General features: G+C 40.0%; 1 protein-coding gene across 3 annotated transcripts in view; it reads right to left on the bottom strand.

The window, feature by feature from the left end:
• Positions 1–2,132: 2,132 nt before the first annotated feature.
• Positions 2,133–13,085, bottom strand: part of tbl3 (transducin beta like 3) — an 89,442-nt gene continuing 78,489 nt past the window's right edge. For all 3 annotated transcript variants that reach the window (XM_069906391.1, XM_069906388.1, XM_069906389.1), the window contains 4 exons: positions 11,954–12,025; positions 9,307–9,465; positions 8,299–8,389; positions 2,133–3,508 (listed from right to left, as the gene is read on the bottom strand). In XM_069906391.1, coding sequence (XP_069762492.1) covers positions 3,232–3,508; positions 8,299–8,389; positions 9,307–9,465; positions 11,954–12,025 — 599 coding nt within the window. In that variant the 3' untranslated portion in view covers positions 2,133–3,231. The remainder of the gene's footprint in view (positions 3,509–8,298; positions 8,390–9,306; positions 9,466–11,953; positions 12,026–13,085) is intronic.

The raw sequence follows: 13,085 nt of genomic DNA on the forward strand, positions 1-13,085 counted from the left end.
TCACGCCATTGTTAATGGAGAAGGGTTCAGAGAGCTCATTGCTGTATCTGACCCGACCTTGTTGGTTTTCGTGCAGTTGGATAATCATGTTGAGGAACTTTGGGGGACATCCGATGCGCTCTAGTATTTGCCAAAGCCCTTTCCTGCTTACGGTGTCGAAGGCTTTGGTGAGGTCAACAAAGGTGATGTAGAGTCCTTTGTTTTGTTCTCTGCACTTTTCTTGGAGCTGTCTGAGGGCAACAACCCCATATATTTTGGAAGGTGGAAGGAAACACACATAGGAAGTATGTACAAAGCCCTTAGACAGTGTGAGATTCTAACTCGTGTTGCTGGCACTGTAATAGTGTCACGCTAACTACTACATTAACCGCGCCACCCAAGTTGATTGGGAGAGGGGGATTGCAGGGAAAGGAATGTTTGGCAAGAAGATGGCTTTTAAAAGTGAGATTAAAAACTTCAGAGTTTGGATGTTCCTGTTAGTGAAATTCCAGGCTGGAAGGTTTAAGAAATCTTGGTTAATGACAGATATTGAGATTGTCTTTTCTCTTCTCTCTTTGGCTTGGCTTCGCGGACGGGGACGGGCAGACATGGTTGCAGCGGAAAATTGGTTGGTTGGGGTTGGGTGTTTCCTCCTTTGTCTTTTGTCAGTGAGGTGGACTCTGTGGCCTTCAAAGGAGGTTGCTGCCCGCCGAACTGTGAGGCGCCAAGATGCACGGTTTGAGGCGATATCAGCCCACTGGCAGTGGTCAATGTGGCAGGCACCAAGAGATTTCTTTAGGCAGTCCTTGTACCTCTTCTTTGGGGAAACTCTGTCACGGTGGCCAGTGGAGTGCTTGCCATATAACACGATCTTGGGAAGGCGATGGTCCTCCATTCTGGAGACGTGACCTACCCAGCGCAGTTGGATCTTCAGCAGCTACAGGTAGCTGGGATTGCGTGAATCCCTTGAGAAGTACAAGGAATACACTTTTAAGGAAATTAGAAAGGAAAAAATGGTTCATGATATATCCCGGTCAAATAAGGCAAAGCATTATTCTAAAATATTCTAAAAGCATTGTAAGAGCAAAATAGGTCCTTCAAGGAGGATATAGCTCATGAGTTCAGAGATGCGAAAGTGAAATCCTGTAGTAACATTTGAACAAGGAGACATTGGTGATCTTGAAGCACATAAAGGGCGAAAAATACCCGATCAGGTGTATCCTTGGACATTGTGAGGGGAAAAAAAAGAGATTGCTTGGACCCTGGAAGAGAATTTTATATCTTTGTTGGCCACGGGTGAGGTACTGGAAGAAAGCTAATGTTGTGCATTTATTTAAGAATGGTTGTAAGATCACAGAGAAGTACAGGCTGGTGAGCCTACCATCAATGGCAGGAGTTCCTCAGCCAGGATTGATTCGCATTTTGAAAGGAGTGTGAAGTTTGTTCTGAGGTTTCCCTCCTCTCTTTGACAGGAGTTCTGTGAGACCCTCTCTCATTGCTCCTCCTCTGTGATTGCTCAAGTCTTCTCCCCCCCCACCCCCCACCCCCCACCCCATTCTGTGGGGAACTGTTCTACTCAATTGGTGTGTTTGGTCATGGCTATTGTTCTTTCCAGCACTATACTTGGCAATAGCATCTCCCTGGCATCAAAATTTACTTTCCGAAGCACAAGTGACAATATATAACTCTGATGTTCCTCACAGCCAAACAGTTGAAACTTTGGCATTAACTATGAAAGGAAATGCTGGAGTTTACAGTGAGAAACCAACTAATGCTAAATAAATTCAGGATTTCTATATACAGAAATCATATCAAAAACCTTCTTGATTATTTGGAAGACATGGCAAACCTCACAACACAGTTCAAAATGTTTGGTGTTGGTGAAATATTAATTAAAAAAATGCATCCTGCACAAAGGTTGGAAATGTAGAGAAATGTCAATCCAAGCAAATAACCATGCTGAGTAAGTTATGTCCAAATTATCTCTCACATGATGAGCGACTCAACTTGGTGCTTTATCGATATGAGAAACATATTGTTTATGTAAACTTGTCAGCTAGATACAAAGAAGAGTGTCATAGGAAATGGAACATTAACCAGTCTATGTCTTATTAACTGGTGACCACACCATAAAAGCATGCATACAATTCAGACAGGTTCACGCAACTTTATTTGTGGCTGAATGCACCACGATTGTCATATCTGAAGGATACCGGCATGCTGTCGAATCCCAAGTGCAGAAAACATCACATACCTTTCATTTATTTATTTCTTAAATTCTATAATTACACATATTCATGGAGCTAGCTGTCTGTAAGACAGTGGATGGAAAAATAATGTTTCAACTTATTTTATTTTTGCACCCTTCTCATTTGGAAACCAATCCTTTTAAAAATGCAAAAATGTTGGAATTCAAAACGATCAGAAAAGCTGGAAATTTAAAATATGATCTGGTGGCAGGAGGGAATATTCTAGCCAGCATCATCAGAATTCCAGCACTTCTCCAGTAATGCCCAAATGCTTCTGCTTTAAAGGGCATTGGTGCATCGGAGTAACCGCTCAACATTTCCCTGGCTCGATGATACAAACTCCTTCTTGGCAGAAGGTCAAAATTATTGAACCCAAATCATCTCAAATTGGTTACTCACCTGTCGTCCACAGGAAAGGAACATTTTCCTGGCTATAAAAGGTGACTCACTGTTGCAAGTACAAATTCTGCAGCTCTATGTCAAGGTGCATAGTTTAAAAAAGTGATTTAAAATGTATCTTCGTTATTTTAGAAGCAGTAACATCACCATAGCAGAGAACAAAACATGTACTGAAATTCTGACCATGCATAGTGAAAAATTGGACATATATTATTTAATTATTCGTGAACTTAATATGAGCTAATAATAAGATGCCATGTTGTTAGCTTCAATAATACGAAATTCCACGATTTACTCAGTGATGATCATATTAAAAAATGCATTGATCATTTTGGAAACTTTATTGTAAAATCTTGGTTCTGAAAATATAAAATTAGAGTGGTCCTTTTCAAAGATCTCATCTGTATCTTCAAAGGAAAGGAACTCCAGATCTGTGGTATTAATCGTCGAAGTTGGAACAAATGATGAAGGGGGTTTGTATCACACCATGAAGATGGCAGATTTCAGAAGACATGACAAAAAACCATTAGTTCCTTTTGCCAGATTCTGATTTCTTTCTGACATTTGGGTCATGTCTGTTTTACTCATTCCAAAGTTGCCTTTTCTATTTGATCATACACAAGCTTTCTTCCTCGGAATCATTCTCACTTTCTGCTTGAGACTCCAGGCTCTCTATGGAATGTTTCTCAGGTCGTGGGAACTGCTTTTGCTTCACGTAACGTCCTTTGTCTGATGCAACAGTGTCACAGTCATAATCATCGCTTTCTTCAGACTCGTTCCTCTGGGTACAATAGTTGGTCGCTATAATCATTGACTTTTTATTCCTGTTAGATGTTTTCTTCGTGGGAAGTGATGGCTCAACCTCCATTTCTTCAGGATCACTAGTGGGGAAAAATATCAAAATTAACTGACATAACTCACTGACAAGATCATCATTAACCGTTCTCCTTTCCAGTCATTGTGCTTTTTGCCCACTGTTGTCTAATCTCAAACTATCATTTATAAATGGGTTACACACTCTGCAGCATTGAGCCTATTTTTAAGCAATTAGAATGATAATGTTAAAACATCAGGAAGTTTTAAATTAGTAATTGTAAGAAAGGACTTAGGAGAGCACGAAGGGTGTGGCCTGTAGGATTAAGAACCCCAAGGTGTTCTATGCATATGTGAAGAACAGGATGACGAGAGTGAAGGTGCAGCCGCTAAAGGATAAAGGAGGCCACGTGTCTGGAGGTGGAGGAGGTTGGGGAGGTGCTAAATGAACATTCTGCATCAATATTCACAGGAGAAAAGGACCTTGATCACATTGAGGTCAAAATTGAAGAGGCCTGTCCGCTGGACAATGGGGAGATTAAGGAAGAAGTGTTGGATCTTCTTAAGAACATCAAAATTGATAAGTCCCCGGGGCCGGATGTGATGTACCCCAGGTTGCTTTGGGAAGTGAGAGAGACCTGGGGCAGTAGCTATGATCCTTGAATCCACTTTGGCCACAGGGGAGGTGTTGGTGGATTGGAGAATGGTAAATGTGGTCCCCTTGTTTAAGAAAAGGTAATAGGGAGAATCCTGGGAATTTTAGACCAGTGAGTCTTATGTAATTGGTGTGTAAACTAATGGAAGGGATTCTTAAGGATAGGATCTATGAACATTTGGAGAAGTCGTATCTACTCAAGGATAGTCAGCGTGGCTTTGTGAAGGGAAGGTCAGGCCTCAGAAGTCTAATTGAGTTTTTTGAGGAAGTAACAAAAGAAATTGATGAGGCTAGTGTGGAAGATGTAGTCTACATGGATCTTAGCAAAGCATTTGACAAGGCCCCCCCCACAAGAGACTCCTTCAGAAAGTCACGAGTCATGGAATGAGTGAAAAATTACCTGCATGAAATAAAAGCTGTCATGTCGGAAGGAAGCAGAGTAGTAGTGGAAAGAAAGTATTTTGCCTGGAGGTTGGTGACTAGTGGAGTGCTGCAGGGATCTGTTCTGGGACCCCTGCTCTTTGTGATTTTTGTAAATGACCTGGATGAAGAGGCGGACGGATAGGTCAGTAAGTTTGCGGATGACACGGAGATTGGACTGGAGGAGTTGTGGATGGAGATGAAGACTGTTGAAGGTTACAAAATGATGAAGATGGGATGCAGAGTTAGGCAGAAAAGTGGCAGATGGATTTCAATCCGGATAAGAGAGAGTTGATACATTTTGGAAGGACAAATCAGAAGGCTGAGTCCAGGGTTAATGGTAAGAGTGAGGATGAACAGAGAGGGGTGCAAATCCATACATCCCTCAAGGTTGTCGTACTGGTTCATAGGAAGTTAAGAAGGCCTATGGTGTGCTGGGATTCATTAATGGAGGATTGAATTCAAGAGTAAAGAGGTCATGTTGCAACTCTACAAATCTTTGGTCAGTCCTGGTCACCTCCTTATAGGAAGGAAGTGCCAGCTATGGAGAGGGGGAGAGGAGATTTACTAGGATGTTTCCTGGATTGGGAAACAAGTCTTATGAGGCAAGGTTAGCAGAGATGGGACTTTTCACTCTGGAGCTTAGAAGGATGAGAGGAGACATGACAGAGGTCTACAAGATTATGAGAGGCATAGAAAGGGTGGACAGCCAGCGCCTCTTTCCCAGAACAGGATCAGCACACACCAGAGAACATATATATAAAGTGAAGGGAGAGATGGTGGTGGAGGCTAAAACATTGGGGGAATTTAGGAGACTCTTAGACAGGTATATGGATGAAAGAAAAATAGAGGGTTATGGGGTAGGGAGGTTTAAGTACATTTTTTAAGGGAGGGATATATGGGTTGGCACCACTTTGAGGGCCGAAGGGCCTGTTCTATGTTTTCTAAATGGATTTCAATGTTTCCTTTCTCACACCCCCCAATTTGGTGCCAAAATCTGGTTCAAATAGTTTTTATTAAACACACCTTGAATTCCATAACTTTGATTCCAACTTTAAAAATCTCTATAGATTTAAATTCTATTCCTCATCATTTTAGAAAATGAAGATATACAACTGGCAGAATATACTATTGACAGGGTAGGATTCATCACATAGCAATGTGAGAATCAGAATTTATTGTCATGAACATTTCACAAAATTTGATGTTTCGCAACTGGTGCAAAATGTGTTAAAAATTACATTTAAAAAAAAATAATGAAATAAATTAGTGTAAAAGAAGAAAGAAAGTGTGGTTATGTCTGTGGTTCATTATCCATTCAGAAATCCGAGGGTGGAGGGAAAGGAACCGTTTTTCTACCATTGGGTGTTTTCAGGCTGCTGCAGTTCCTTCCTGAGGGCAACAGTGAGAACTGGGCATGGCCTGGGTGGTGAGGGTCCCTGATGGTAGATGCTGCTTTTCTGAGTCTGCCTCTTGTAGATGTCCTTAAGGGAGTGAAGACTAATGCTCATGATGGTGATGACAAAGTTCGCAACTCTGTAGCTTTTTTCTGTCCTCTACATTGGCTGCATCACCGTCTGGTAAGGAGGTGCCAGTCAGAATGCTCTCCGTGGTAAACCTGTACAAATTTGCAAGAGTCTTTGTGGCATAGCAAATCTCCTCCAACTCCTAATGAAGTATAGTCGCTGGTGAGCCTTCTTTCATGATTCCATCGACATGAAGGCCCCAGGATAGATCTTCAGAGATGTTAACCTCCAGGAATTTGAAGTTCCACAATGAGGAATGGTTTGTGTTCTGGTTTCCCTTTCCTAAAGTACACAATCAATTCCTTAGTTTTGCTAACCTTGAGTGCAAGGTTGCTGTTACGACACCACTCATCTAACTCACTCCTGTGTTTAAAGCTGAGCTGTAATCAATGAAAAACAGCCTAATGTTTGTGTTGCTGTAGTCTAGGTGATCCAGGACTGAGTGGAGAGCCAGTGGGATTGCATCCATTGTGGAGCAATTGTGGTAGTAGGTAAACTTCAGTGCATCCAGGTCTTTACTAGTTAATTCTGGCCATGACCAACCATTCAAAGCATTTTATCACAGTAGATGTGAGTGCTACAGGGTGATAGCCTTTGAGGCAGATCTCTACTTTTCTTGGGTACTGGGACGATTGATGCCTTTTGAAGCAGGTGGGAACCTCCAAATGCAGCAACGTGAGACTGAAAATGTCCGCGAACACTCTAGCTAGTTGGTTGGCACACATTTCAGTATCCTGCTAGGTACGCCATCAGGGCCTGAAGCCTTGTGAGGGTTTACCCTTGTAAAAGATGTTCTGTCATTGATCTCAGTGACAGATATCACTGGTTGGCCAGCTTCTGCAGGGATTCTCATTGGTATCATCGAATTCTCCTTTCAGAAGCATAAAAAGTGTTCAGCTCATTAGGTAGTGAAACATCACAGCCATTTACAAGCTTCACTTTGTAGGATGCGATGCCTTGCAAACCCTGCCATAGCTGGCGAGTATCTGATTCTGCTTCTAGCTTCTCTCAGAATTGCCTCTTTGCTGAGATATCCTTCCACAGGTTGCACCTGGACTTCCAGTAGAGATCTGGATCACCAGTCTTAAATGCCATCAACCTAGCTCTCAGCAGGTTTCTACCCTGTTGATAAGGAGGATTTTGGGGCTGGGATATGGTGGAGTTCAGATGGTTAGAGAGCACTCAGGTGCAAAATGAAGGATATGACATTCCATATATTTATGGTCAATCATCAGTAAGAGGAGAGAATAGGTATAAAGTCCATACAGAATTCCCATTTGCAGTATGTGATAAGAAAGAACAAAGTTTGGGGACTGCAAAGGTGATGGAATGGCAACATGGTGCCTTAAGGATACTGCGCCTGTAATCAGTGAATGAATAAGAAGACAGAAAGTAGTCTCATTTCAGTTGAATTACACTGAAGATAAGTACGGTCACGTACTTGTCTTCGCTGGGGGGAGGAGTGTGAGCGTGTCAGGACCACCCGTGCACTATGAGCCAATGAGAAGGTCAGAGGAGTTTACTGGGTGGTGTTTGGAGAGTTGAAGAATGCAACATTGTGTCTAGTGAATAATAAAAAAAGAAGTCGATTTCACAGTGTGGTGAAAGAAACGAGTGAGTGTATTCTTTATATGTTTGTATGGTGCTATCATAGCTCTCATCAAACATGATGCAGGCTGCAAAATGATTGAAGAACAATGTTCAAAAATCATCTGGAAACTTGGTTACAGTTGTCTTGGTATCACAGTAAAGCAGAAATCTGACCGGTATTCAAAGAAGTTGCAACTAATATAGGATATGGAATATCAAGCCTTTGTTTTGAATTTTTTTCACATTTCCGTTTTGTTTATTCTCACGTGGCAGTCAGTGCGTCGCTATTGCAACACCAAGTTGGAATTCGTTGCTGTCTGTGAGGAGTTTGTGCGTTCTCCCCATGTCTGGGTGGGTTTTCTCACCCTCTCCAAAAATGCATGGGTGAGCAGTTGAATTGGTGTATTTGGGCGGCCTGGCCTGCTGGACTGGAACGACCTGTTACCGTACTTTACCTCAAAGTTGAATAAAATTTTAAATTAAAGTTAAATTCAATGGGCTACCAAATCTGTGACACTGGAGGTGTCTCAGTTCGTTACTGAGATTATTAGTCATACACTGCGACATCTATCCTGTTATATGGTAGCAAATGAACTGTGTAGTTCGCTGCACATCCCAAAGAAGTACAAACACTGCATCTTTCCAGTAATGTGTAGTTGGTACATACCTGGATTTGCCAGTCAGTCTCATGTTCTGCCACATATAATCCAAAAACATAGAAGCCTGTAGCAACCTACTGATTCTCTGGAAATGTCGCTCTGTAAGTATTCAATGAAAAGCAACTCAACTTCAGAGGAAAGAAAATTAAGTTCAAGGCTAAAATTATGCAAAATCATCAGCTCAAGAGCATCGGATATACCCATGATAGAAGCCATCAACATCACTTAGACCTTTAGGGACTTCTCAAACTTGAAATACCAGATGTGCACAAACCAGTGCTGAGCAACAAAGAAATTGCAGCATTTTAAAGGCTGACTAATAGGAGAATTACCTACAAACATGAACTAAAAAATTCTTTACAACTCGTGCTAGATGGTAGTTAGAGTACAAATGCTAAACTTGCAAGAACCTGTTAATAATGATCTTACACAACATTTTAGATAACAACAATGGACTTCATTCACAGCAGAAATCCAGACCATTTAGCGGGCTTTTGTGTGCACGTGAACATGCGTAAGGGCCACAGATGGAGAGCGGTAACAAGGTCACAGACGAAAGTATTTAAAGGAAGCAAAAGAAGCATCAGGTAGTGCAACAGATGCAGTAGAAACTGCAAATATTCCATCCACAAGCAGAGCAGTTCTATTCCTCCTTCAATTCAAATTTTAAAAGTATTGCCCAAGAATCCGGAAAATCTGAACCCACCCTATCAATCCGGATTATCGGACTTCTACTGGACCAAACATAGTGCGCAATAAACTGATTTGAAATAATTCACTTTGACAAGGCATTAGCAATAGCAATCAGGACGACAAGGAAACTGCAGCAATGAATCGGAGAATACTCTTCCACTTGATAGCTCACAAGGCATGCTTGCTAAAATGATTTGCATGAGGTTAAATCATTTCTGGATTTACTGCCAGATCAATGCTTTGATGGAAATGGTACATTGATGAGAAGGGAGAGAAAACAAGTTATGGTTTATGAAATCAACCATCATAAATGAATGAATTACCGGTATAGGGAACTAGTCCCTCCAGAGCAGCCTTAATTCCATTATACTGAAGAAGATGTTCAGGAGTTTCATTTCTCAGAAGGATCTGGATGACGTACTGAGCTTCATGGCAGTTTTTGGAGTTTGTGTTCCATACCATACAGAACTTTAACAAAGATTCTAAGAAAAATGCCAATTTTTCAGATGCATTTTAATTAGTACAGTGGCATATATATTGGATCACAACTTGAGAAATACCTTTCTAATAGTCAATCTTGTTGTTCGAGACAATGCAACAAAATAAAACAAGAACTGAAGTGAGCACATAGATATGCTTTTTCTCCAAATCAAATTTGCCTGAAGACAGCCAACGAACACAACAGGATAAGAAATTTCAAGTGCAAATTATGTTCAGTTGGAATTGTATTTAAATATTTTTCTTGATTGAGAAGTTAACTTTTTTTGGATTTTATTTAAAAATTTTCCATACATGCAATTAATAAACTTTCACACAGATAAAATTTACGATGATTACATGATGGTTTTACCCCACCCTTACCCTGAGCTGACGTGGACTTTTTACCCCCTCCATAAATCTTCGTCCGCGAAGCCAAGCCAAAAAGAAAGAGAATATACCAAAATAACTAGAAAGTGTTTCTGGAGAATTTTAAATGTATATATTTTTAAAAATCAAGTCATTGATAGATGTTGAATCAGGCATATAGTAAAGATACCTATTTTGTGTAATTCACTTAGTTCTATTTAGAAAACAGAATCGAGTTTTGAATATATTTCTAAAATTATCAAAAATTCTGCCACGTGCTAACTTGTGGACAGCTAATTTGTTTGAATGGAAATTCAAGAGGGAGAAAAAAATTCTAAAAGAGGATGAGTTACTGAGTATTTTTAAGATGAAAATGGACAGAGTTTTCAGAAAATATGACAATCGCGGGATTATGGGGCCACAGTGGGAATGTGGTAAAAGATCATATGTGGTTTCAAACTGGAGTAGGCACGACCAGCATAAAAGGCCTTCTGCCATTTAAATTTTAATCTGTGTTTCACTCTCCTACACCTTAATTCTCTTCACATCCAAACATAACTTTCTGAGCCTCTACATGCTGACTGGGTAAAGAAATAATTTTGAAACTTTTTGACATTGCAGTATAACAGTGTCTTCCTCACTCTGGGTAAAGAATTCCACCTTCTCCAGCTACAAGGTGAGGACATTTTGTCACACCTCAATCTTGAATGGCCAACCATTGATGCTGTGGTCATTGGTGCTTGATAGCTCAAGGAAAATATAATTCCTTCATCTACCCTATCGAACCCTGTAGGAATTCTGTACACTTCAGTCTGATGATCTCTTATCCTTCTATCCTCTAGATAGGATAATACCCCCCCATCCCAGAAATCAATCTTGTAAACCTTTGTTACATCCCCCTCTTTTAAAATATATCCTTCCTAAAGAAGTGTGATCAGATCAGTATACAATCTCCTACATACATGTGTCTTATTAGAAACCTATTATAATTTACCCCCTCCATAAATCTTCGTCCGCGAAGCCAAGCCAAAGATTATAATTGCAACAAACAAGACTGCTGGAAGAACTCAGTGGGTCAAATAGCACCTGTGGAGGCAAAGGGACAGTCGATGTTTCGGGACAATATCCTGCATCACGATTCCAGCGTCTGCAGCTTTTGTGTTTCAAAACATTGATTGCTTTCCTGACTCCTTATCACACCGCTGAATCTACATTATATCTGACCCTGAGGTTTGGCAGTTCAAGTCGAATGGAGACAAAATCTGATCAAGATTCTATATAATCATCTCCTCATTGGTGAATTCCATTCTTTTTAAATATAAAGACCAACAAGCAGTCGGTTTTTGCTCACCATTCCAGCATCTGCCATCTCTTTTCCTCATGTTTCCTCTTTATCTATGAACTAATTTTAACTGACAAGCATTTACAATACTGAAACATCAAAAAAAATTAGATGTACAAGTCTTTCAGCAAAAAGAAAGATTCTAATTTGACCTCACCTATTCACACATCAAACTCAAACAGATAGTTATTTCATATTTCTAAACAAAATATTTGCTTCATCTGCAACTTTTCCAACAGGGAGTATCTCGAACAAGGAGGTGTAACTGCAAGATAAAGGGCAGTCATTTAAAATTGTGGTACAGTAAAATCCCTGGTATCTGGCACCAATGGGACTTGGTAGATGCTAGATGGTTTATTTTCCAGTTGCTTGAGATTGAGTGAGTAGTGAACTAATGGTGAGGTGTGCCAAATTTAAACTTTACCTATGTATTTTCCTCTTTTTTTTTGCAAGATGATCAAGGCTGACTGTTGCTTGAATTCTAAATAACAGGGGTTTTATTATATTTAGAAATTTCTTTTCACAGATGGCAGTGATTCCCTTGAATTCTCTGCCCCAGTGGGTGGTAGAAGTTGAATCAAGGGAAGCATTTAAAGTGGAAGTGGATAATTATTGGTTAGATTGATGGATTAGACCAATATGGATAAATAGAACAATAGAGGAGCTGAACCCAGCATAAACCAGCTATGACCACACTGAATAGCAGGGCAATACTGAAGGGCCTGGTGGCCTACACCTGCTCCAATTTTTGTGTGCTCTCAAGTGTTATAATACTTCCATACCTTTTTGATCTTGTCGCAACTTGAGCAGTGTCGATTCCAAATTTTCTTGCCCATTACATTCACTGAGAAGAGCTGTCAGAAAATAAATTTCAATCAATATTTCATACAAATATATCTTATCTTTGGACTCAAACAAGTTTCTATTTTGTTTTTTCAATCATCGTCCATTGTAGGATGGCAGCCACAGATATTCAATTCTTAGAAAACCAGTTGTATTTAAAATCATAATGCTTTCTGGCATTCATTTGGTCAATTGAGCCATCATCAGCTCCCTGTGGAGCGATCCAGTCACCACATTTCCCTGCCAACTATTTTCTCTCAAGCGCCTTTTTAAACATCCCAATGAACTTTGTTTCTACTAACCAAACATGCAGGCTGTGAATTCCAGATCACAACTATTCTCTGTTTAAAAAAAAACACTTTTACCTACATTTCCCATGCATTTTTTCCCATTATTTTAAATGTGTTCGGCTCAATAAACCACTGACTAATAGGATCAGCATCTCCTTATTTACCCTCCCTAATGGCATTATAATCTCATACACATCTGTACACATCTCCTTGTCAATATGCCTCGTCAATCCATTCCAACCTTCTAACTGAATTCACTCATCCTTGACAAGGATAATTAAGTACTTTGACACATGGTAGTTTTAAAAAGATTTTAATAATTTATTCCAATGTTCAGGTCTTTAACGGTCTGGCCTGATTCAGAATTTCAAATTTATATCACTGATGCCCTATCAAATTTACCAAGTTAAATGAACCACAGGCAAGTTGCTGTAGCCATATTAAGTCTTAAACTTGCTTTCTAAGGAGACAAGGTAGCGTCAAAACCGATTATTTTTGTAAGTAGCTTTAAAAAGCCTCAAGAACCCAGGAGGCCACTCATCTGAAATGGGTAATGAATAATAAGCTAAAGCAGTCAACAAAGATAGTATTCCATGTGGTGATAATAGTGAAACAATTTGGTTTGATTATCAAGGTATTTTTTCCATTTCAAGAATAGGTTCAATTTAGAGTTCACAGCAATTAATCTCAGGGAATAAAACCTGTCTGTTCTCTCTCTCCCTGGCTGAAAAACCCTCCAGGGATGAAAGATTTAAAAGGACTGAGGAGTAACTTTTTCCCA

The sequence above is a fragment of the Narcine bancroftii genome, chromosome 12 (genome assembly GCF_036971445.1).
Source record: "Narcine bancroftii isolate sNarBan1 chromosome 12, sNarBan1.hap1, whole genome shotgun sequence".
Lineage (NCBI taxonomy): Eukaryota > Metazoa > Chordata > Chondrichthyes > Torpediniformes > Narcinidae > Narcine > Narcine bancroftii.